Source organism: Spermophilus citellus, assembly GCF_964194105.1.
Source record: "Spermophilus citellus genome assembly, chromosome: 7".
NCBI classification, from domain to species: Eukaryota; Metazoa; Chordata; class Mammalia; order Rodentia; family Sciuridae; genus Spermophilus; species Spermophilus citellus.
Window position 1 is genome coordinate 65123538 of NC_138188.1, and position 23872 is coordinate 65147409.

Below are 23872 nucleotides of genomic sequence, written 5' to 3' on the forward strand. Positions count from 1 at the left end.
TGTACAGATTAAGAAACTAAGACACAGAGAGGTTAAATGACTTGTCCACACCCACAGAGCTAGGTAGGGGTAGAGCCAAGACTTCAGCCTAAATAATGTGGCTTCAGAATCTGTACTAATACCCTTAGCATTTTTCAATACTCTATAATTTCCAGAATTTATATGACATCAAATTTGCATAGCTCTTTGCAACTTATAAAAGCTTACACATATGCCATCTTAGTTTAACATTACTAGCCTGAAGGAAGCCAAAGCAGAAGTTATTATCCCTATCTTATATTTGAAGACACTGAGGTTTCAGAGGGTTAGTACCACATCGATGGTTAGCAAAGTTAGGATTCAGACCACTATGTCCTGACTCCCCAGACATTCATACACCAGAAATCATTCCCATGGCACCGAATATACTTTTGGGATGATCACACCTATCTTCAAGGTGGATGGGGCTTAAGCCACCATATAGATGACATTTTCCTCATAGGAAAGTCAGTAGTAATGGTCCAATCTGCATAATGAGGTACTGTGGTGCGGTCAGGTGAACTCTAAAAGTGGTAGAAGAAAATAAATGGTTGCATTCCACACAGCCCAGAAATGGTCTACAAGTCCTGGCCAACACCAGGGATTCAGTTGGAAGGTTGACTAAGATGCAGCTTGTTGTATTAGATACCAGAGTATTTTCTTTTCTTGAAGGTAAAACCTTGGTGACTGAGTTTACCATCACTCAAGGGCAGGAAGAGAGATCTGATACAGATTGTGAGGCCCTTTGAAACCTCTAGACACATAATACTTTTTACCTTGACATTTCCCATCCTCTTTAGATCCATCTCCACATTATTTTTAAGTCAAAGAAACAAAGATGTAATGCTGCTTCCTAAGACAAACATCTACGCTCATGTTTTAATATTGCAACACTGAAAACAGGATGCTTAAATCACTAGCATCTTATGCATTTAGGCAAACAGGGAGTTTTGCTCAAGATTTCAAACTGTGCCCAGTGGTAATGATGTTGGATGCACTAATTTCTGTGCCAAGGCTAGTGGCTGGAACATTGGCTTGGACACATACACCCAGCTCAGCAAGATGGTTGGCAAAGAGAAGGCAGTGAGTTTTATTCTTATTTGTGTATTTTATAAACAAGAAAATCACATGCCAGCCTGAGAGACAAGACACTTCTCTGAGATCATATCAGCCTTTATGTCACACTACCTTTCACTGGATAAAGATTGAATCTGGAAGCAGCACATACCTTTTGAAACCATGGAAACTTCAGTTTGGGCATTTTGATGGGATCTTTTGCTCTCAGAGCTACAAGTGGCAAGGAGGTAGGGAAAAACTTGTTCTTAAATACTGATAGGGAAAGTTTAACAAAAAAAAACCTCCACAAAAAATACACTGATACTGGTAAGCCTAGGAAGAGAAATTTGCCCATCCACAGACCCAAGGCTTTGGGGCATATATATATACCTGAAGTACATCCTGCACCTTACTCATTAAGATCAGCATGTCCACAACAGGCATGATGGGTGGACCACATAGTAAACACTTAATTGAAACCAGGCATGGTGGTGCACATCTGTAATCCCAGCAGCTTGGGAGGCTGAGGCAGGAGGATCGCAGGTTTGAAGCCAGCCTCAGCAACTTAGCAAGGCTGTAAGCAACCTAGTGAGACCCTGTCTCAAAATAAACAATAGGGAAGGGCTAGTGATGTGGTTCAGTAGTTGAGTGCTCTTAGGTCCAATCCCTGGTACCAAAAAAAAAAAAAAAAAAAAAAAAGGAAACACTTGTCCATCTAAAATTGGACATTTGAAGGCTCAGAAGATAGATTCAGAAATTTGTCTTAAAATATTGGACATTCGAAGGCTCAGAAGATAGATTCAGAAATTTGTCTTAAAATAATGGACATCTGAAGAATCAGAAGATAGATTCAGAAATTTTTCTTAAAACACACTAAAATTTTAATCCTTAAGTTTGAAAACATACATTCTTTTCTGACTATGTGGGATATGGGTTAAAATTTTTTTGGCAAGAATAGATGTAAAGGGCTGGAGATATAGATCAGAGGTGAACACCTTCTGATCTCCAATACTGCAACAACAAAAAGAAGAAGAAGAAGAATAGAAGAGCTTATGCCATTTGTAACATACAACTCTTCAGAGCATTATAATTCAGTAGGAATTGATCTATTACCCCTGTTCTTGCACTTACCCCACTGTATTAAAATTGTCTGTTTATATGTCTGCCTCTCCCAACAGAATCCAGTTCCTCAAGGGCAGGAAATATATTTTATTTTATTTTATTTTATTTCTCTTTGACTACTCAGTACCAAACATAGTGCTTGCCCTGAGCTTCTTAATGTATGTTCAATAAATATTTGTTTAACTGTACAGAATTATGGGTCCAAAAATATAATATGTTTTTCTGATGCTGCCTCTTGCCCAGTGTTTGCAGATCAAACACCAAAGTCCCATTCCTTCCATTTATAAAGGAAGGTAAACAAACATCTTTGTCCTGGCTCCTAGGCTGTGAGATCAACTAAATGTATACATGGTGTCTATAAATGCACTTGACAAAACTGAAATAAATCTTATTTATGGCCTTTACCCATTGTCTGCTTCTGCACTAGGATAGAGAACAAGACAGAACGATATTGCTTGCCCTTCTCCAAATGTCAATAAGCCAAGCGCTTAATAAACATCCTCCTTATTTAGCTCTGCTCAAGTGTCACCTCCTAAGAGAGGTCTTTGTAATCATCTTTCTGAAATAAGGTCCCTGGTTACTCTCTAGCTAGTTATCCTGATTTATTTTCTTCATAATATGAGTCCATGTCTGGAACTCTATGACTCTCCACGTTTATCTCCTCCAGAATGTGAGCTACATGTGGGCAGGAGGCTTGTCTGGGTGCTGAACTGCTGCCCTCCCTTCACCACAAATAGCTGTTGAATGAATGAGTGATTGTCACCAGCAGCAAATATTTATAAAGCGCCCAGGTTTTTTTTTTTCCTTGTTTTTTTCAGGTATCTTGAATGAAAATCTTATCCATATTTACCATACAAGTAATTTAGCAAGGCAGGGAGAAAAATAAAATCCACACCTGACAGGTATTAAGAGAAATGAAGTGTGGTAGTATTCTCAGATGGAAGACCCCAAACATGTGAAATGATACTGGAGCTTGTCAGGCAGGAGGCTTTACAATATTAACAAAGATATTTGGAGAATAAAATGTTTGGAGGAAAGATAGGCATAGGACCCAATTCTCCAAGCTCATGAAACCACTTTGTAGTCACTGATAACCAGCAACAGGTACATGGTCACCTTTATGTCTATTAATAAACCTTTGACAGGGGCATATATATGTCTGTCAAATGTTGATTTTTCAACATTTTCAGAAAACTGAGAGTTTCTAGAATTTTGTTCATCATGGTTTATATATACCAGATGCTCAATAACTATCAACTTAATTTGATTGATCTAATTTAAAATATTTTTTGAAACTGTTAACTAGAGTAATTTCCCCATGGAATAACCTTTATATATCCACAAAAATATATGTATGTATTTGAATTTGGAACAAATACTGAACTCTAAGGAATCAAATTTGCTAAGTAAATTAATTCCTAAAAAAGATTTATATCACTAAATTGTAATTCTTTGGTACCTTTTCAAGTCCAATCTAATATTTTTAATCTAATATAATCCAATAAGCTTTAATAAGCAAAATAGTTCCCAGTAGAACCAAAACCCAGCTATTCCTTTTTGTAATCTTCTGTGTAAAGGCATGGGCTGAACTAATTTTTCTGAATTTTTTATATTTAATCAACAACATCATTGCCAAAGAAAACCACTTTTCAGAAGTCTCTCTATCCTGGTTTATAACTTATAATCAAAAACTGGAATTTTACATCTGATGGGCTTTAGTGTGTAACATTATCCTGTCATATTTCTTATGCTATAGTTAAAAGCAAGAGATAGTTTCCATTATGAAAATTTTCCCATAGTCTGGTTACCCAGGGAAAAACATTTTTCTATAAAAATGGTCTTTCCAATTCATAGGCTAGACATTACTGTGGGTAATTTTTTAAAAGAATATCAAAAAGGGTTTTGATTGACTTCAGATAGCCTTCTGCGTTCATTTAGTTGCATTATTTGGCTTAAGGTATATACACAGGATAAGGCATTATGATCATAATGTACCACACAAACAAGGAAATCACAAAAAAAAAAACATTAAAACTTTGAAGCCTCAACAATTTGCTTATCCAGTTGGGGCTATATGTGTTTATTTCAGCTACAGCCTGTTCTAAGAAGCAGGAGAAAATGAAAATGGGGCACAACTATGAGGTCCAGAACAATTCAGTGAGCCTGAAATATCACAGATATAGATAGATAGATAGATACATAGATAGATAGATGATAGATAATAGATAATAGACAGATATAAAAGATAGATAGATAGATAGACAGATAGATGGAGATAGATATATACCAGGGGATCTTACAAAGATGTACCTTAGCTCTGGACTTAGACCCTTGATCCTTGATCCTCCAGCCGGTGAAGATGCTTGGAAATCTGATCTGTCCTGACAGGGTGAAGCAACCCTCAGTGACCTCCCAAACCCCCACTGTGCCCCTGTGGCAGAGGCCAGCACACTTCACCCTGAACTGTAAGCTTCCTTTAATTGTAGTCTTCACTTTCATTTTCCCTAGAGTCCTGGTTTGGGAGACTTCTCTGTCTGTTCTGTTCTGAAAACTGGAAAACTACACATATGTCATCATAGAGGTCTAGTTCAATAAAGGAAACTACATCCAAACAATGAAAGATCTGCTGCCTTTAAAAAGAATGGGTTAGACTGACACATAGCTGAGTTCTATAGTAAATTTTAAAATGAAAAAGCAAGTTGCTGGAAAGAGCTGTAAATCTATATCTAAGTATGTGCCCATATTTGCATAAGGAAAAAAATGTGCAAAATTTTACATTAAAAGATGTACAGTGGTCATCTCAGGCACTATATGACAAAAGAAAACATGAAAAAAAACTTTAGTTTTCTATATTTTTAAACAGTTTTCAAATTATGTAATGTGTATAAATTTTGTAATCAGAAAAAAATAACATTCCTAAGATAATGGGAAAAGACTGATAAGGGCTTTAAGATGTTACATAATAAACATAGTAGACTGAAGTTCTATAGTAAGTTTTAAAACTTCACCCTGAACTGTAAGCTGAATCAAATCTGAACACAGAGGTTAAACTCTCATCTTATCTATGACTAGAATTTACAAATCCATGGACTGCTGAATTGTATGGAAAATCTCTAGGTATACAGGAACTTTCTGGAAAGAGCCTCCATGACTTTCATCAGATTCTTACAGGAAGGGGTCTAGGACCCAAAAAAAAAAGATCAAAAATCATGACCCAGCAAAAAACAAAGTAGCCCTTATATCCCTCCTTTCATTTCAGTTACAATTTTATACTGAAACCTATTATTACTACTTAATTTCATAGCTCTCACCAAAGCTGAAGTCCATAGTCAGCACCAAGTATAAAACCTGTGACTTTCAGTCTCTACCCCATTTAAAGGAGCTCCCTTGACTAAAGAGTAATCTTAATAACAAAACAAGAAATCACATCTGGCTGGTGTTGGTAAAAAAAAAAAAAAAAAAAAAAAAACTCAGAACAGGCACTAAAACCCTGTAACCGTTCAGGGCTTGAGGACAGTTTTCCAGGTACAAACAGTCCTCTTTTTTCCAGGGAAATGAGAGATTTATGAAAACAAGGCATGGAGGTGAAAGAATGGGGAGAGGGAGAGAAGTCATGTTTGCACCTTCATTAAGAGGACATAGTTGGGCGAGTGGAGTTAAATAAGAGTCAACACAATGTCATCTCTCAGCGTTCAATTGCCTAAAAGAATCTTTAATCATAAATGTTCATTAAAATATGCCATTAAAGGACCTATGTTCTATATTAAAACTGCCCAAACTGGGCTAAGGATTTAGGGGAAAAAATTAGCTACTGATGACTTTAGTAAAATGAATAGCCCCAAATCCCTAGGAATTACGTGAGTCCACAAACTGTTTCACCATCTCCACCTTGACTCCATTGACATTCTCCAGAATCAGGTCCAGTGAAGAGTCTAAGATCAAATGTAGATCAATAACAATTTGTGATTTAAGTGTGGAGCCATGGGTTATACCTGCCCTGGCAAAATGAGAAACATTATTGGTGAAAATTAGGAATAATACTCTACTTTCCAAATGTGCTTTCCAGGTGGTTTATCACTGTCAAAACTGGCCAATTGTGGATTTAGTATGCAATTAAAGTGTCAGATATCCCAGAGTTCTCGTGCTGACATTACCTAACTGTGCAGGTTTTGCAGGCAAAGAAGTTGAAGGGGTTCACATAATCCACCAAAGCCTATCGCTAACCACTGTCACCTAATTGTATTGCTAACTGCCATATGCAAAGCATTGTACTAGGCCCAAAACAGAAATAGGCTTTGCAAAGTTTCTCCATAAAAATAAGATGGATACCATGAAGACAAGCAATATATAGTAAAATGCCAAAATGATGTAGGTAAAGATAATTCCATACTATTGGAATGAAATAACATAAATTATGACTGGGCATGGTGATGCACACCTGCAATCCCAGCAGCTCAGGAGGCTGAGGCAGGAGGACCATGAGTTCAAAGCCAGCAACTTAGAAAGGCCTTAAAAAACTTAGCAAGACCTTGCCTCAAAATAAAAAACTATATTAAAAGGGCTGGGGATGTGGCTCGGTGGTTAAATGCCTCTGGGTTCAATTCCAGGTACCAAAAAAAAGAAAGAAAGAAAAAAAGAAAAGAAATGTAGTTGCAGGGGGTAGGGGGAGAGGATCTATGAAAATCGAAGGGAGATCAGTTAGAGGGAAAGAGCCAGAAAGTGGGAGGGAGGGAGGGAGGGAGAAAGTGCTGGAGAGTGATATTGGCAGAATTCTACTGTTATATTATGTGTATGTACAAATATGTAACAACAAATCCCATCATTATGTTAAAACTATAATGCACAAATTAAAAATGTGGAAAAAAATTTTTAAAAACAAGGGTTTAAATGAAATTTTAAAGAAGACATTAGATTTTGATGGTCAATATATAATATGGATAGATTTACAGAGTATAACATCACAGGCAAAATTTGGGAACACAGAAACACAGAGAGAGACTCAAATGGGAACCTTAAGCTGAATAGACCTGTATTGGGGGTGGGGAGTCAAAGAAGCCTAAAAAGTTAATAAAACAATAATAAGCATACATTGAGGCCTTCCACCTATTCTAAATGCATTGGTTGGTCAAATCCTCACATGAAGTAAGTATCCCCAGTCCATAAGAAAAGAACTGAGGCACAGGAAGGTTAAGTGGAGCCAGGATTCAAATATTGGCAAATCTAACTCAGAACCTGGGCTCAGAGTCCTCACACTCTTCTGATTCAAGAGTAAGAAACCCTCAACAGGTAAGCTAAAGTATTTAGGCCTCAGTATCAGATTAAAAAGTGGGAGCTAGGTATCTGATAACCATCAATAATGACTGTGACCATGGTTTCTCACTACCCCAAATCCTCCCCTCCACCACTGCATTATCTTACAATTTTCCCAACAATGCTAGTTGATGGTGACAAGTGTTCATTAACTCCCTTGACAACAGCACTGGTTCAAATAAGTTGCTTAGTCCAACGTTTATTGAGAGACTCCTTTATATTGGTATTCCATCACCATAGTTTACCCTTTTAATCCTCAGGACTTAATTTCACCTGTATTCACCTACTACCTCTACTAGAAATACAGCTCATAATAATAAACAGAGTGCAATGTATTTATTTTCAAATATTCCCTGAACATATACGGCCTTTCTATAAGGAGAGCCACTCTTGTCAAATAACACATTCATTCCTTAAAAGCTCAGTTCTCCATCTTAGGTTTAGGTTTTTCAAAATCAGTGGGGCTCTTTGGTTAGAGATGTTCAGGACATGACATCTGGACCCTCCTAGGAGGTCTGGGGCACAGTCTTCCTTTGAATACCCACAGTAGCCAACAGACTTCTTCTCCCACTGTGGAAAACTGCAGACAACTGTCTCTTAATGATTTACTACTGCTCATTCCCCAGCCCACAAATCAAAGAATTGGGTTGAGTGAGAAATAAGAAAGAACAGTGGCCAGTGGCTACAAGAGGAGGAGGGGGTGCTTAAGTTTATTTTTTTAAGTCAATTAATGATGAGCGGCATGGAAGGAAAGAAAGACACAACATGGCTGTGGAAGACTATTTTTCCAGATAAATGGCCAGATATCAGATTCTGTAATAAGTACTTCCACCTATCAAAACACACACACACACACACACACACACACACACACACACACTAAGTTTGAGATAGAGAGGAAGATACAGATCTTAAAAACACAAGGTAGTATTCAGTAACCCTTATGGATATTATAAAATGCTGGAATTTTGAAGGACCCTTAGAAAACAACGAATCCAGATATTGCAAGCCCAGGGTCCATGAACTATATATTGCAATCAGAGGTGTTTTGTTGAGCTTTTTTTTTTTTTTAGACTGAATCAGCATTTTAAAGTAGGGAAGATCCACATAAAAATACAGACTGAAGTCTCTTAGAAACTGGAAGACTCAGCAGCAAGGAGGTCCCTTTTCCAGATGGCAGCAGTGAATTAGCACTCAGTAGTAGATGCTCCTTTAGAAAAGTCTCAACCTGCCAGCTTGCCACAGCCTCCTCCACTCCCTCTTGTACCAGAATACAAAGACTGGCCATCAAAAATTAAAAACAGTGGAGAAGATGGCCTTATACCCACCTTGCTTCACTTATCGTAGCTGCAAACGCATCCCTTTGACTTTATAAGCTCTGCTCTAGACCAACCCCATCATTTAGGGAGAAGCAACTCAGCCAGGAGAGTAAAGTGACTTATAAACTTCTTCCATTAAAAGTTAAATTTGGGGCCGGGGTTGTAGCTCAGTGACAGAGCACGTGCCTAGCGTGTGTGAGGCACTGGGTTCGATCCTCAGCACCACATAAAAATAAATAAATTAAAAACTAATGGTCCATCAGCAATTAAAAGAAATTTTTATTAAAGTTAAATTTTCATACAGGAGGGATTCTAGCCTAATGACAACTAAAGAATATGCACAACTAAATTTAGGCCGTGTGGCTATGCAATGCCAAAATCTGTGGTGAAAAATTAAAATCTCATTCACTTTATATTGTTTCCCACCAAAAACATAAATAAATAAGAAAAGAACAAGCAAAATTATTCTCAAGTTTTCAAAATAAATTTACCACCAAGTTTGGCATTGAATATGCAGTTTAATGTATCCAAATTCTAGATATGACTTACATTTATATGAAGAGCATAATTTATTGAGAAGTCATATAAAATGTTTATCATAGATGTACAAATACTTTCTAAAAATAAGACTGGATAAAAACATAGAACAAGAGGGGGGCCAAAGGTATTTCTCTTCAGAAAATTTAACTGATAAATCAGAAGGGAAGTGATTAAGATTTAATGTGTGATTGCATGTGACTTAGGTACACAATGAAAAACATTATCCTTATAACTCTCACAGCAGCCCAAGAAGGGTGGTATTATTACCCCCATGTCACAAGTAAAGATACCAAGGAGGGCAGCAGTATTATTATTATTATTATTATTATTATTATTCTCACTTCACAAGAAGTATTCAATAACTTAAGATGACCTAAACTATTTAGTTAGGGATCACATCAGATCCAAATACTGATATGCACATTTGAAATGTTCCTGAGAGCTGGAAACTCAGCTTGCCATGCTCAGAGCCTAGCACACAGGAAGAACTTCATTGTTATTTATTGTGTAAAACTGCCCATCACCAAAGCCCTCCAACTGCTACCTGCAAGAACTTTCATAAATGTCATCAATCTTAACATGTAAACAACCCTAACATGCAAAATTAATTACTCCTTAGGCAGGTTCTTAAACATGGTTAAGGAAGTTTTAGTCTTTCCTGTTATATAGTTATTGACTCCCAGGCAGGTGTTGATTAAGAGAATAAAATCTCTTTTCTAAACAAATTTCTCCTTGAAAATTAGTATTCAAGAATTTGGCTAAATATACAAGCCAAAAGCATGTTTGCTATTGAATAAGAATAATAACTAAAATCAAAATAAAAAGTAATTCAAGAATGAGTGCTTTTGAAGAGTCAGGAATTTGATTAAAAATTCACTTGCTTTCTTTTTCTGTAATGAAACAGTTCTCTAACCACAAAACAGCTTTTATAATAATGCAGAAGAACATGGTTCCAAGTAAAACACTCCCTGTTTTAATCATGGCTATTATTTTTGAAAATGAAAATGGCTGAGGTCATTGTAATCTATTTCAGGGTTTGCATGGGTTGGTGGTATTTTTTTTTTTCTTGGCTTTGAGCTCTCCACGTTACCAGCTAAATGTTATGGGTTTTACTATGTGCCCTTTCAAATCCCATTCTTTTTAATAATGTACTTTACACACATAAATTAGAGTAAATTCCACTTTCTTTCCTAACAACCCCAGATGGAGTCCATGCTTGCAAGAGGACTGGAACTTGCCTTTTTAAAAAAATTAAGTTTGTACTTAGAACAACTATGTTCCCATCTGCATAAAAACACTTATGGACGTTCAATGCTGAAAAATTAGTAAAATGGGAGAATGCATGTGGTTCTTTTGACCAAACTGAAATATGAGAAAAAGTATCTGTGTATCTACTCCTTCCAACTTACAGAGACAGGAAAAAAATGCCTAGAAACAAAATCTCATATGAGAAGAGCTCTAGACTTGCCTTCAGAACTTACAAAGAATGAGGTTCCATATACACATACCCATTTAACATACATCAGCAAAGTCTCCTGAAGACAAATTACTAAATATTTAAAGGCACTAAAGTTACATAGTCAAACCCCCTTTTGATGAGATTAATATTTCACTGACTTTCTGAACTTAGCTTTTTTTTTTTTTTTAATTCACCATCAAGTCACACGGAATAGCTTAAGATCCCTCTAAATAGCTCCTACACACCTCCAAGTGAGACAATGGCTTCCCAATAAATACATATTGCGGAGATCTGGCTATTAAAATGCCTTAAGCTTTGTTTGTTTGTTTATTTTTTTAAAAAAATCAACTTGCAAGACCAATGTAATAAGCTTTTATGAAAGAGGTAAAATAATTTTAAACACAGACACACAATGAGTTTATTTATTTAGAAACTTGTTAAATAGAGTCTGGGAATTCAAATATTCAATGTTGACATTGTACAGAACTGGCCAGAAGCCAGAACCTAGTCTCCAGAGGGACCCACTGGACAAGGAATTCAGGCCTTTCTCTCCTCCCACTTGAGCTAAATAGGTAGAAGCCATTAGTTATACCCACAGCAATATCTGAACTGCACTCAAATAAGCTGCCCCAGCCCCGGCACTTCAAAGGAGGGTAAGTGTGTTTAGCTTTTTAGTGCTGAACTAGAGCAATATGTCACACTTTTGAAAGCATTTTGTAAACAGTTTCTTCCCTGTGTAGAAACATCTCTGAAGTTTCTTGTATAGCACATAGAAAAGGTAATTAACAAGATTTTTTTTTTCATTTACTGGAGGGAGAGAGGAAAATACCAGTAAAAAAAAAATAGTCTTGTGCAAAATAGAGATCTGGAAGGAAAAGGGCTCTGCTTCTCTCTTCTAGGCCCCCTTTCTTGTCTTCTGTTAGATGTGTTTGTATCCTTTTTATCCTCTTCCTCACACTTGTTCTCAATACACAGCCAATTTCCTTGAGAATTCCCTAGTAAACTCAGAAGGCCAGAAGAGTGGAAAGGGGGAAATCTAATTTTAGAAGGAGGATGGTGGCTAATGGAGTGGGGAAGTAGGGAGGGAACTAATGATTCATACTGGGCCGCCCAGGAGAAAAGGAAAGCAGACCCCACAGACTGTTTTAGAAAATGCCTAGCCAGCAGCTTCCAGCGGAGGAAGGGTTAACCACACCACTCCAGAAAAATGTGCCTGGCATCCTTAGAGTATGGCTATCCCCTCCTACCCCATCTCCTCCCCGAAGTCCCTGTCTCCCCTACCCTGTGAGGCTGGAAAGAGGCCAGCTCTGCCAGAGGTGGTGAATGCCTACCCTCTACACAAGAGTCTTCTTGAACCCAGGAAGTGTGAGTGTGTGCTTGTGATGGTGTGCCTGTTTTACACTGTCAATGCACACTAGACTCTGAGGAAGCAGTTGTCCCAAGCACACAGCACCCATAAGGTTGGATTGGGAAGAACAGTGCTAGCCAAAGCTTGAAGCCAAAACTAAGAAGCCTGAGAAGCCGGGGGCAGGGGCAGGTATGACCTGAGTGCATCACTGGAACCACCCCAGCCCCATCCCTTGCCCCACTGAGGGCCACTTTCTCAGCACCAGGAGGGTGTGAGATAAGGTGGGGAATGGTAGATAGTTCTAGGGAATTGAGCTTTGCCAAGCACTTGGTATCTTTGGAAGAGGGTAGTCAGGAACACAACACAAGTCTGTCCACCTCCTGGCCATCCTGTAGTGGAGGCAAAGTGGAGGGAGATGCCAGAAGAGAAGGGCTGAGGTAGGTAACCAGTCTGCCCTCTGGCCCTCCTTGCCTGCCCCCAGGAAGGACAGAGTTAGGCATCCCCAACTGTGGCCTTCCTACTCCAGGTCACAAATGCAGGCTCTGACAACCTGGACCCATCTTCCAAATATAAAATACGCTCCCTAACACTCTGATGATTAAAGAGAAACTGCTTACTGTTTCTCTTTAATGAGAAACTCATTACCTTCAACTAGAATGAAAGAAAAAGAGAGAAAGACCAAAATTTTCAAGGAATGATGTAGAGGATTACCAAATAGAAATTATCACAAGTCGAATGTCTATCCACAGAGGAGACCAGGCCCTGGGGTGCAGGGAGAGGCTTCAGAGAAGAAAACCTGAGAACTGAGAATGAGGCTACAAGGAAAAAAAAAAAAACTCACAAGCACAGCATCGCAGCCAAGACCTGAAACTCCTCAGCTCCTACGAATGAAAACCTGGGGAAAGACGCCTGCTTCCCAGTCTTCCTGGCTCTGCAACTAATGAACGGTCCCCTCCCACAGTGTTGGGACTGTGGGGAGAATGAAAAGCGTAATTAACCTTCCCCTAAACACAGATTTGGGGGTAAGGGAGTAGGGGTGCGAAACCCGTCTAAAAGCTCTAGGAAGACGGTGCTCAGAGTGCCAAATGTAGTAAAGAAGCCCTAAGCCCGGGTAATGGTCAAGTAATGGCAAATAAACTGCTTTCCTAGAAGGGGCCTCAGCCTCCATCCAGAGAACACTTCTCCTCAAAAGCAGTCTGAAACAAACAAATAAACGTGCATTTTATAATAAAGCTTTGTTTTGATCTGGGTTTCTTAAGGATGAAGGAAAGCCCAAGTAAGGTGCACACACACAAACTGAATACCTCAATGTGGGCTTAGGTCCTGGGCTGCTACGGTGAGGAGTTTAAGGACAGGAGGGAAAGTCGGCATGTACCTTTCCTACTTTTAAACAGAGATTCAAGTGTAAAAGTAACAAGTGCCCTCCTCAACACCGTCTTGCTAATCGCATTGCTGCCTTCTGCGACTTTACGAGACTTCTGGGGAGCTGGCAGCTAAGGGGGTTACTGTATGCAACTCATTGCTGTGATTGAAATCCTGCCGCTGTCACTTCGGGGAAGTGGGGTGGGGGTTCCTTCGTGTTTCAGACTGTAGATATGCTGGGCAGACCCAAATTCACTTCCTTCCCATTCATCAGGAGAGTTGCAACTGGCGTTTCTGGCATGGCCCAGGTGCTATTCTAGCTGCCCATGAAAACGGCTGGGAAGTCTCCCAGGACTGCCAGGCTTGACTTGGCTTTTAATTTTCTTTTCTTAAAGATGGAAATAAAAGTCAGGCGCTTTAGACAGTACAGGCGGCAGTCTTCTTGTTTTTCCATTCTTTATTTTTTAATTGAAATTTAAATTCTCTCACGATTTTTAACGAATTTATCAACTTCAACTATTGTGCACAAAATAAGACACAGGAATTGCAAACTGGGTTATGTATTCAATCTTGGTGTAGCTTCAGGGGCTATTTTCAGGGTATGTGGTCTCTGGTCGACCTCCATGGGCTCCTCCTGTACCACAGCCAAGATCAAGCAAGAACTTACGACCACCAAAGAAATTTACAAAAGACAAAAAGAATAACAAGCAATCAATCGAGAGAACAAGTATTTCTACGCAACCTGTTTTCACTGAAATGTTTACTTTTGCCACGGTAAAGGTAGTTGTTTTGTTTGTTTGTTTTTTTTTTTTAAATATGCTGGTCACACTGCCTCTTCCTAACCCAAAAAGAGAAAGAAACCAGTACAGAGAAGCTAAATTTTCGTTGGATGATTGCACTGCAGAGGTCACCAACTATCTCTGCCACACGCTACTCGTCAAAAGGAAATAGTGCTTTAAAATACAAAAATCCGTAGTTTAAATATGATTTCCTCAGATTGTAAATGAAAATTTGCACAAAGCAGGGCTTCTAAAGAAAGCATCTGTGGCAGCAACAGCTGGATCTCTGCAAGTGGGAACCTGAGGCTTAGCAGGAAAAGTTTGTAAGAGTTCGGTTCTAGCTATCTGAAAGCTGCAACGGCATCATTACCGACACTGGAGACAAAATGAATGTGTCTCCCACCGGTTGAATGACAAGTATCCAATCAAAAACGAAGCTCAGATTCGGGGTGTTGAGTGGACTGTGCATGCGGGAATATTTTAAAACAGCAGTGTACAGCTTTCTTGAACAATTAAAACAGTTGAAAAGGTTGTATAAGAAAATCCAAAGTGTTTTGTGTTCTGCTTTCACTTCGGCGGATGTCTGGCAATAAGGCGCGGCGCAAAGCCTTAGGCTTTCATTTCACAACTTAGGCATGGTTGAAGCAGGCTCCCCGCCCCCTCCCAACAACAACAACTACACGCGTGCGCGCGCGAACACACACACACACACACACACACACACACACTCCTTCCTAACCTTTAGTCAGAATTGAAGCCTTCGAGCCTCCAAGCATATGTACATTTATTCCCCCTCAGATGAGAATAAAGACATCAGACTCGGTTAAAAGCAAACAGGAAAAACAATTCCATTGGCACGCCTTGACACTACCGAAGCTAAGTGAAATGAACGGTATTTAAAGAAGACACAGATGAGCTGGTGACACAATGAGCTCTACATTTAGGTTGATCCCTGAGACCAAAGCGGGGGGGGGGGGGAGAAATGTATTAGGTTGTGTGAGAGTGCTTGGGTGAGGACTAGACGAAGCACTGGAAAAGCGCCTGGGATGGATGACAGCATCTCGCCCACCGAACTCCCACCGCCGGCGAAACTGAGCGCCTATGTGTCACTGCCTTCCGCGCAGTGCTACAGGGACGCGGCAGGCTGAAAGGCATGGAATACCTACCGTACTTGGTTCTAATGTGAATGGACGGGAGCGGGAGACTGGGGACTTCACTGAAGAAAAACATTCCACCCACCCCCATCTCTCATTTCTCTGGCCTACAAGCAAAATAATTAGAGTTCTGTTTCAGCAAGTGCTAAATGCGAGTGAACCGAGGGCGGCCTGTCCTCTCCCGAGGCAGCTCGAGCCTCGCGTGCCTACACTGCGGAGAAACGCTCGAGGCTGCTCCGCGGCTCGGCGCTGCCGAGTCCCCTTAGACTCGGGGTAGAAGCCTTTGAACAACACAGCCCAGTCGCATACAGTCCCGGCTGAGATTCGGGTCGTGTCCGACAGTGTCCGTTCGGCGGGCAATGCCGGGCGAGTCACCCAACAGCTTTTCAGAATGAGTGGGGGATGCGGATCTCGCCGCCCCCGCCCCAAACCCAATCGCCCTGGTCCCGCGTGACCAGGTTGCTCCACACCGGGCAGGCAGGGGGCGCCGGGGAGGATTACTGACCCGGGACCCGGGCTGCTCCCAGAAAGAGAGCAGGAGGCTCAGCCGCGCCCTCTCCGCGGCCCAACGTTCAGGCAGCCCGCCCCCTGGGGGTCACTCGGCGCCCCGCCAGCCCTGGGTTGGCGGGTCGGAGCGCGCCCTCTCGGCCTCCTTATCCTCCGCGGCTCTTGCCGCTGGCTGCGCGCCCTCCATTCACCGCTCTGCACGCGCTCGCGGAGCTTTTTCTCTCCCCACCTGCCTGTGGCTCTCAGGAGCCGATAGCTCCGCTTTGCCACTGCCCCCCACTCAGAGACTGCAGCACCCCCCTTTGTTTCTCCCCCACTCCCCTCCCCAGTCCTCCCGCCGCGCAGCACACGCCGGAGAGCATGACCAAGCGCACAGCGCCCACTACCGCAGCCGCGGCTCGGCGCAGCCCGCCCGCCCGCGCAACTTCAGCGGCCGTCTCGCAACTTTTCCCAACTCCACCACTGCCGCCCGCCGCTGCCGCCACTGTGGTTCCCTCCGAGCCTGCCACCCATTCCAAGCCCCTGAAACAAACCGAGTCTCGAAATGCTCCCTTCCCATGCCCGCCTCCCCCATCCCCCGCTCCCCCCTCCTCCCACACCCGGGACTAGCTGGTTGGCCAGAGGCGACTCTCCCCCGCCTGGGGGGGAGGGGAGGGGAGGGGGAGACACTCTACTCTCCGTTCCTCCCCCCCCCCCTCGCGCTCGCTCTCGCGCTCTCTCCTCCCTCCTACCCCCGTTTTTGCTGCCCCCACCCCACCCCCACCACGGGGTTGCCACAGCTAGTCGGTGTGCGGGGCTGAGGGCTGCCCGGGCTTCTCTGGCGCCCAAACCGGGAGCGAGAGCGGGCTACTGGGCGCGGAGACTGGAACCGGCAGGTTGCTGGGGCTGCACTACGCCTGCCCTCCACCCGGGGCCCGGGCGCAAGAGGCAGCTCGCGCTCCCTCCCGGAGTGCTGGAGACAGATATGCAAGATGGCAGAGGAGGGGGGAAAAGCCAATAGAAAAGGGATATTGCACCTACTTGTGGCCAGTTTCCTTGCCCTGCCTTTGGATCTCATGCTGTGCCCAGTCCTGCAGCCGCTGGTGTGTGGTTGGGTTTTTTTTTTTCTTGGATCTTTTCCTTCTTTTGCTCTCCCTCTCGCTCCCTCCCTCTCTCCTCTCTTCTCTCTCTCTCTCTCTCTCTCTCTCTCTCTCTCACACACACACACGCACACACGCACACTTCCACACACTCACTCTGTCTTTCCCTCTTTCACTCTCTCTCCCTCCCTCTCTCCCTTTCTCTCAATCCACACTCGCTATCTCTCTAGCATTGTCAGTTTGGGCACCTTCGCACATGCGCGCTAGACGCCCCTCCAACATCTCAGCGCCGCCAAAAAAAGTTTGGAGCGATTTATCACTTTGATTTGGAGATCTTGTCAGATGGCAATCGCTGAGGAGGCGGAGAAAGGAGCCACGGGGAGGGCGGCTGGGGGCGGGGAGCGAGCGCAGGGAGCTTGAGGGGAACAGACACCTCGCCCCCCCCCCCCAAAAAAAAAAAAAAGGAATGAAAAGGCTTGAAAGGCTTGGACCGAGGATTGATTCCGTGGGGGCAGGGGATTGATTCTGTGTTGGAATCACCAAAAAGCCTATGTTAACTATTAGTACTGTTTTTCCCATAATAAGTTGCAGAAATTTTTATATACTGTCCATGGAAAAAGTAAGCAGTAGAGGGGGAAAAAACTTCTAAATAAATCTTTTCTCTACTAAAAAACTATAAGAAGGACTGGACCATCGGCGAACGATCCAAGAGGAAGTAAGAATCATCCTGAACTTGAGAAATCTGCTGCGGCTGCTACTGCTACCGAAGCTATTGCGGCTTCCGCTTTCAGAGTTGGAAGCAGAATAAATAACTGTTTCTTTTTCAATTTTAGGTGTAATTCTAATGCTTGCTGCTATCCTACGAAGATTTCAGTAGTCTATTGCCATCAAGTAATAACGATCATCCTCGATTCCCAGGTCCAGGCTGGCGCGGGCATTTGACATCCAAGACCTCCTGCCTTCCCTAAGGTCGGCTGTCACCTTCGGGCCTCCCCTCGCTGCCCCCGTCGCCTCCCGCTGCAGCTCAGCCTGCCTACCATTTTCACTCACTCACTCAAACCTACAACCTCTGGGGTCACAAGAAGGAGGAAGAGAGGGGAAATTCCATACACTCCTTAAAAAATACATTGTTGAAATTCGCATTAATTATAGGATTTACCATTGAAGTGGGCATGCAAAAATGGGGAACTCCTAAAGGGGCTAGGTATGTTCAAGGTATGAATCAATCCTAACTCCATAGATTTTCTCTTGGTACAACCTCCTTGCATTAAACAGTTTTGTTCAATACCTTCCATGTGCTATTTATGTTCCCATTAATATCTGTTGCAAATCCTGCCAGACACAATAAAAGAAAATTACAATCTTTTCAGTCTCTGTGCTGCAACAATACATCCTTGATGCTCAACTTAAAGGAGAGGGAAAAGAAAAGCAGGTCCTAAGGCATGGGTCTGGAAAGACAGAGGAAGAAAAGTGGGGTTGTTGAGAATGCTCAGTTGCACCTGTTGGTATTTATTCTCAAAACTAGGACTGAGGGTGTGAGAGACAAATAGCAATGTTCAACTCCAAGGGGATTCAATGTCCAAGAGAATCAAAGTTGAAAGGATTCTCCCTGACTAAAAGATGCCTGCCATTTTTCTTTCTCCAGAGCTGTGTAATTCCAGAGGCATTTGGCAATAAGATACAAGTCCCTGTAGAAACAAGCTACAGGTCCCAAGAGAGACACAGATGTGTAACCTTGAAATGTGAGGAAGGGAAGGGGTTTACAGTAAAAGAGGGAATTTTCACAGAGCATGAGTGGAACAACTTCCAAAAGAAAAGGCTCTGGTGCCCACACACATGCTTACCAGGAAACACTGTCATCTCCATCAAGGAGACACCAAGGTGGGTTCTTTTGTTTGCTTGCTTGTTTATTTTTGTTTTTCCATATCTACAGTTTCATTGCCTTTTACATACAGGTGAGTGTGCTTACCTATTTGGCGTGTGCAAAAGCATCAGGCAACTCCAATATTCTCTGAGTGTGGGTGCCTCCATCCCCAGGTCTACAGTTCTAACTATTACCACCCCAGATGTGAATCTACCAGTCCCTCCCAGTTTCCATGGAAAAGTCTTTCTTCTGACCAGTACATGTCCTCAAAAGAAAAAGAGAAATGAAGCTTGAAAGTCTGAAAAGGAGAAAAATCTCTAGAGAAACACACTAGGCTAGCGAATGACGAGTTCTGACAGTTGCTTCTAGTCAGTTGTGAGAGGGTCTAGGGAGCATTGCCTAGACCAGAGTACAAGAGCAACTATCAAGATCTTCTAGAACCTAGAGGATCTTGGCCTCACCAGGAAAGAGGCCAAAGATGGCCTTGGCACCCAGGAAGTGCAGAGTGCTCTGGACCGGAGAAAGTTCTGCCTGGGACATTTCATCTCACCTTCTCACCCTACAAAGTTTTTTAAAAAGGAGTTGACCTCTTCCCTCCACATCTCCCGTTAATTCCATCCACCTCATCCCCAGGGATCTGTCTATATCTGGGTTCTCTTAGGAGGCAAAGAGGAGAACCCGGGAAATTTTCTAGGAAAGGAAGGGACCATTGTTACCAAACCCTGCGATTAGATACAAGACCCACACGTGAAGCTGGACTTGTTTCTGCTGAGAAATTAGAAACCACGTGGCGGGCTAGGGGGTGGGGTGGTTTATGTGAAGGGAACTGGTTGGGAGGTGGAAAACAAGAAAAGCAAATCAGTCTCTGAACCCCCAAATGCAAGGGTCCCAATCTTTTAAAACTTTTCTAGAATAGCGTGGGGGCGGGGCAGTAAGAGGCGATTTGAGCACCCTCCCTTCTGGTTTTAAAGTCACTGGGATAGCAATCGATTCAGTGCAGGGGCCTTTCTCCCTAATCTTTCCAAGAGTTTCGGGACACAAGCGTTTCCGACCTCATTTAACTGAAATAATAAACAAAGTCTTGTGCGTCCCCAGGCCAAGGCGTTGTGAAAAGACAAGACATTATTCTTTGTTAAAAAAATAATAAAAATATTCACAATGCCATCGCTTCTTTTTATTTTCGAACCTGAAAGCTGGATTTCTTGTCCTTCTCCTATCCCCTTTCTTTCTTTTTCTTTCTTTCTCCGACACTTGTTTTGTATCCTAAATGTGCGTTAATAAAAGAGCTAAGTTGCTAGTTCAAGTGTGTTTAACCTGGTAAAGCAAACGCTCAGCAGCAGCCGGCAGCGCACACCGCCTGCTGCGCCGCAGCCCAGGCGCGCCTGTCCCAACGGGTTCCCATTCCCAAGTGCCTGGACCCCGTCAGTTCCACCTGTCCCAAGTCCCATCCGTGAGACCAGAGCAGGTGACTTTCTGTTTTGGCCCCTGGAATTCCGGACAACCTGTGACCGGACGTCTAAGCTGTCCCTGGCCCAACAGGAAAAAAAAAAAAAAAAAAAAAAAGGCCTCCAACAAGTTGGCCAAGCTACCTTCGCTGCCCACTCCCCACCTGCCAACCTTTCCTTCTCCTTCTGGAATTCGTTTCATTGGGAGACAGTGGCGTGGGTCCTAAGGTTTTCTCCCACGGAAGCGGGCATCCTGGAAGCAGTGCCTCCTTGGAAAGTTGATGAGTTTATGTCTGTTTGGGTTTTTTTTTTTTTTTTTGTTTCAGTTTTTGGGATTTTTTTTTTTTTTTAACAAATGCAGGAAAAGCGAGAGAGAAGTTGGGATTGAAGATGGGTCATCGAAAAGGAAGACACAGCCGAGTATACCCCCCTTATCCTACTGCTTAATTAATGCTAGAAATGGCAAAGAACGAATTTTTCAATACATTACACGCAATAGAAAAATTTTCTTTCCTCGCTTCATAATTGAGCCAGCCTCATAGTATCTTTGGAAGAAAGTTTAAATTCTTTATGGAGGTATTTCTTGGCCTATTGTCTTTGTGCAGTGAACTTTACATTGTGCTATTGAATCGCAACCTATATTCTTCTAGCTACCAGCAAGATTAATTTAATCATTGTAATGCAATTATTAATACTGTTTACCCAACGCTGGGCTTCAGGTTGGCTGTTAAGAAATTAAACTCTCGCTGGGTGACCAGAGCTAGGCAGGGGTTTCTTCATGTTGAAATGAAACAGTCCTCTTTATTTAGTCTCAGAGCTCCAGCTTTCGGCCACGGGCTCAATTAGCCAAAATGGAAACAATTTTCATTCATTGCAATAACTCACTGTTCTGGAGATCGCTTTCAAAATATACACTTTATTATTATACGCTGACCTTGGTGGCGTGGAGTGGCAATAAAAGAAAGAGGCAGGGAGATCTATCTAGCCCCCTTGGGCTATAATTATTAGAAATTAATTGGGTTCAGGACCCTGGGTACCCTAGCTAAATTAATAGCTTGTCTAGTGGTTTAAATCCGAATTTTCAGTCCACAGGAGAGAAAGGGAGAGAGTCACAGACATGAAATGCAGACCCAAGGGACGCCTGAGTTTACTTGCAAGACACTCATCTATTAAATAGTGTCCAGAATACATTTGAATTGAGGAGAGGGGGCCAGAGTAGGAGGGAGAGGGGGCGACAAGAAAGAAAGAAGCAAGATGGGGAGGGAAGCTGCGAGTGAGCAAAAAGGTCTCGAGTTGATTTTATTCGATTTTTCTTGTCTGCATTGTTTTCGGGAGGGGTTGCATTTAGGGGTTAAAATAAAAAATAAAGATCCCGTGTACTCGGAGCTGTCGTGCTGGAGTAAAAGTGAAAAGGGAGCCTTAGGCAAAAGGAAATTACTGCGAGCCCGCGTGACCTTTCAGGGAGGTAATCAATCAAGTGATCAACAGGGATATTTATCATCGCTATATAGGACTACTTCGCCCCGCACGAGCAGGGTGGGGGTGGGGGTGAGGTTGGGGGGAGCAAAAGGAGGGTGGAGACACGCGCACACTCACTCATACACTCACAAAAGTTTGAACAAACCCGATGAACCTCGAGACAGAACACGTAAGGCTTTAACAAATGTTATGATTATCGGTTTTGTTTGACATCCTACCGAGAAATGCACACACCCAGACACGTAAGAGGGGGCAAAAGCGCACATCCCGGCATTAGAGGCTGAAGGAGGGTGTTAACTTTAAATTGTCCGCCGCTCTGCTTCGAAAGGGAAGCTAGCAGCGAAATAACGCGCTTCAAATGCCTGCGGGGCCAGAGCGCCGGGCTAGCTCGGCTTCCGCGCACAGCTGGGGAAGGGACGCAGCGGGCACTGGCAGTGGGAGGCGCTCCTCTCTGCTGCGCGCGCGGACCCCTGGGCTCTCCGGTCTCCTCTTCCAGCGAAATCCGCGTGCTGCCCTAGCTGCGCGGCCCGAGCGCGCCTCGCTCCGGGCCAGCCAGTTCCCAGGAGTACACGAGGCGGCGGTTCAGCGGCCGCGCGTTTTCTGCCCAGTTACCTTCTCTACCTTGTAAAACTCTCCGTTTTGTAAATTGCGTTTTCGGTCCCAGGTTTCTCAGCAAATCATTCGGTTTAACAATCCTGTTCCCTCCCCCTAGTCCTCCAACACACACACACACACACACACACACACACACACACACACATTTTCAGAAGTGTATATAAGGAATGGGGGTGGTAGGTCGGGGTTGCTGGGTTTTAACGACGACAATGATGATGATGATATTAAATAGTCGATTTATAATCTAAATCCCCGAGGCCCTCGCCCAACTCAGGGATTATAATCAGCAGTCCTTTCGAGAGAAGGTCGGCTGATTACTGGCCCACGAGGCTGGAGAACTATTTCCCGACGGGTTTATGAAACGTAGGTTGGGGTGATGCGAGCCGCCTCCCAGGTAGTGAGTCTCGGCTCCAGCGGTGTGGGAATGTGGGGCCGCGCCAGGGCTGCGCCAAGGCCGCGCCGGTTGGCACCAGATGAGGCGCTCGCTTTACCCCGCCCGCCGCCCTCTCCGGGCTCCACACAGCCTCCTCCCGCACAGCCTAGTCTGCTGCGCCCCCGCCTGGCTTTCGTGGTTGCCGCAGCTCTGGTACTCCTGCAGCTTAGGGCTCCAGCTGTGCACAGTAGCTGCCTGGACGTGGGGGTGGGAAACAGCTGGAGCGCCCCGGGGAAGCGCGGGTTGGGGTGGAAAGAAACCCAGCAAGGAGGATTATGAGGTGAGCAACTCCCGGAATTGCTACGGGTTTAGGATCAGGAGGAGCCAGCTTCACAGGGTACAAATCTCTGCCCTCTGGGAACTAGAGCTCCACGAAGAAACCAGACTGCTTGTATGTGCGATGCCTGGGGGTCCTCTTTGGATCCCCTCACAGAACAAAGAATCACCTAGAGAAAAATGTTTCTAAAGTTTAAGGTACAGATGAGTCACCTGGGGAGCTTGTTTAAATGCTGATTCTGATTCCCTAAGTCTGCGGAGAGGCCCAAGCCCTCTCCGCATTTTTTAACACTCTCCCAGGTTATGCGGAAGCACCTTGAAGTGTGGTCCGCAGACCAGCGACATCAAGCATCACCTGGACTTTATTAGAAACTCGAAATCTCAGGCCCCAACCAGATCTACTAAATCAAAATCCGCATTTTTAGCAGGTGATTTGCTTAACAGTAAAGTTGGAGAAGAACTGCGCTAGAATGTGCCTGGCCGGGTTTTCTATCCTCCTCATAGATCAGGAAAACTCCTTTGAAATGAAATCTCATTTTAAATTCTACTTTCTGTCTTTTTCAAGGAGAGGGTGGAGTCAATGAATCCACCCATTTGAAAGCTACATCTCCTCTGGCCCATGGAAGAATGTCCCGCCCCATCGCCCCCCCCCCGCCGCTGCGCACCCCCCCCCCCCAGACACACACACACTTTTTCCCTCCTTGCAC

The 23872-nt window shown here is 43.4% G+C and overlaps 1 protein-coding gene across 15 annotated transcripts in view; it reads right to left on the reverse strand.

The window, feature by feature from the left end:
* MECOM (MDS1 and EVI1 complex locus) overlaps positions 1-17357 on the reverse strand; it is a 562082-nt gene extending 544725 nt beyond the window's left edge. For 6 of the 15 annotated variants that reach the window (XM_081301361.1, XM_081301371.1, XM_081301377.1 and 3 more), the window contains exon 1: positions 16995-17356. Coding sequence is in view for 14 of the 15 variants with exons in the window: in XM_081301371.1 (XP_081157497.1) it covers positions 16995-17031 (37 nt within the window). In the remaining variant the exon portion in view is untranslated. Of the gene's footprint in view, positions 1-16994 lie in introns of all 15 variants that reach the window. The other 9 variants (XM_081301372.1, XM_081301360.1, XM_081301358.1 and 6 more) reach the window with 3 other exon arrangements.
* Positions 17358-23872: the final 6515 nt, after the last annotated feature.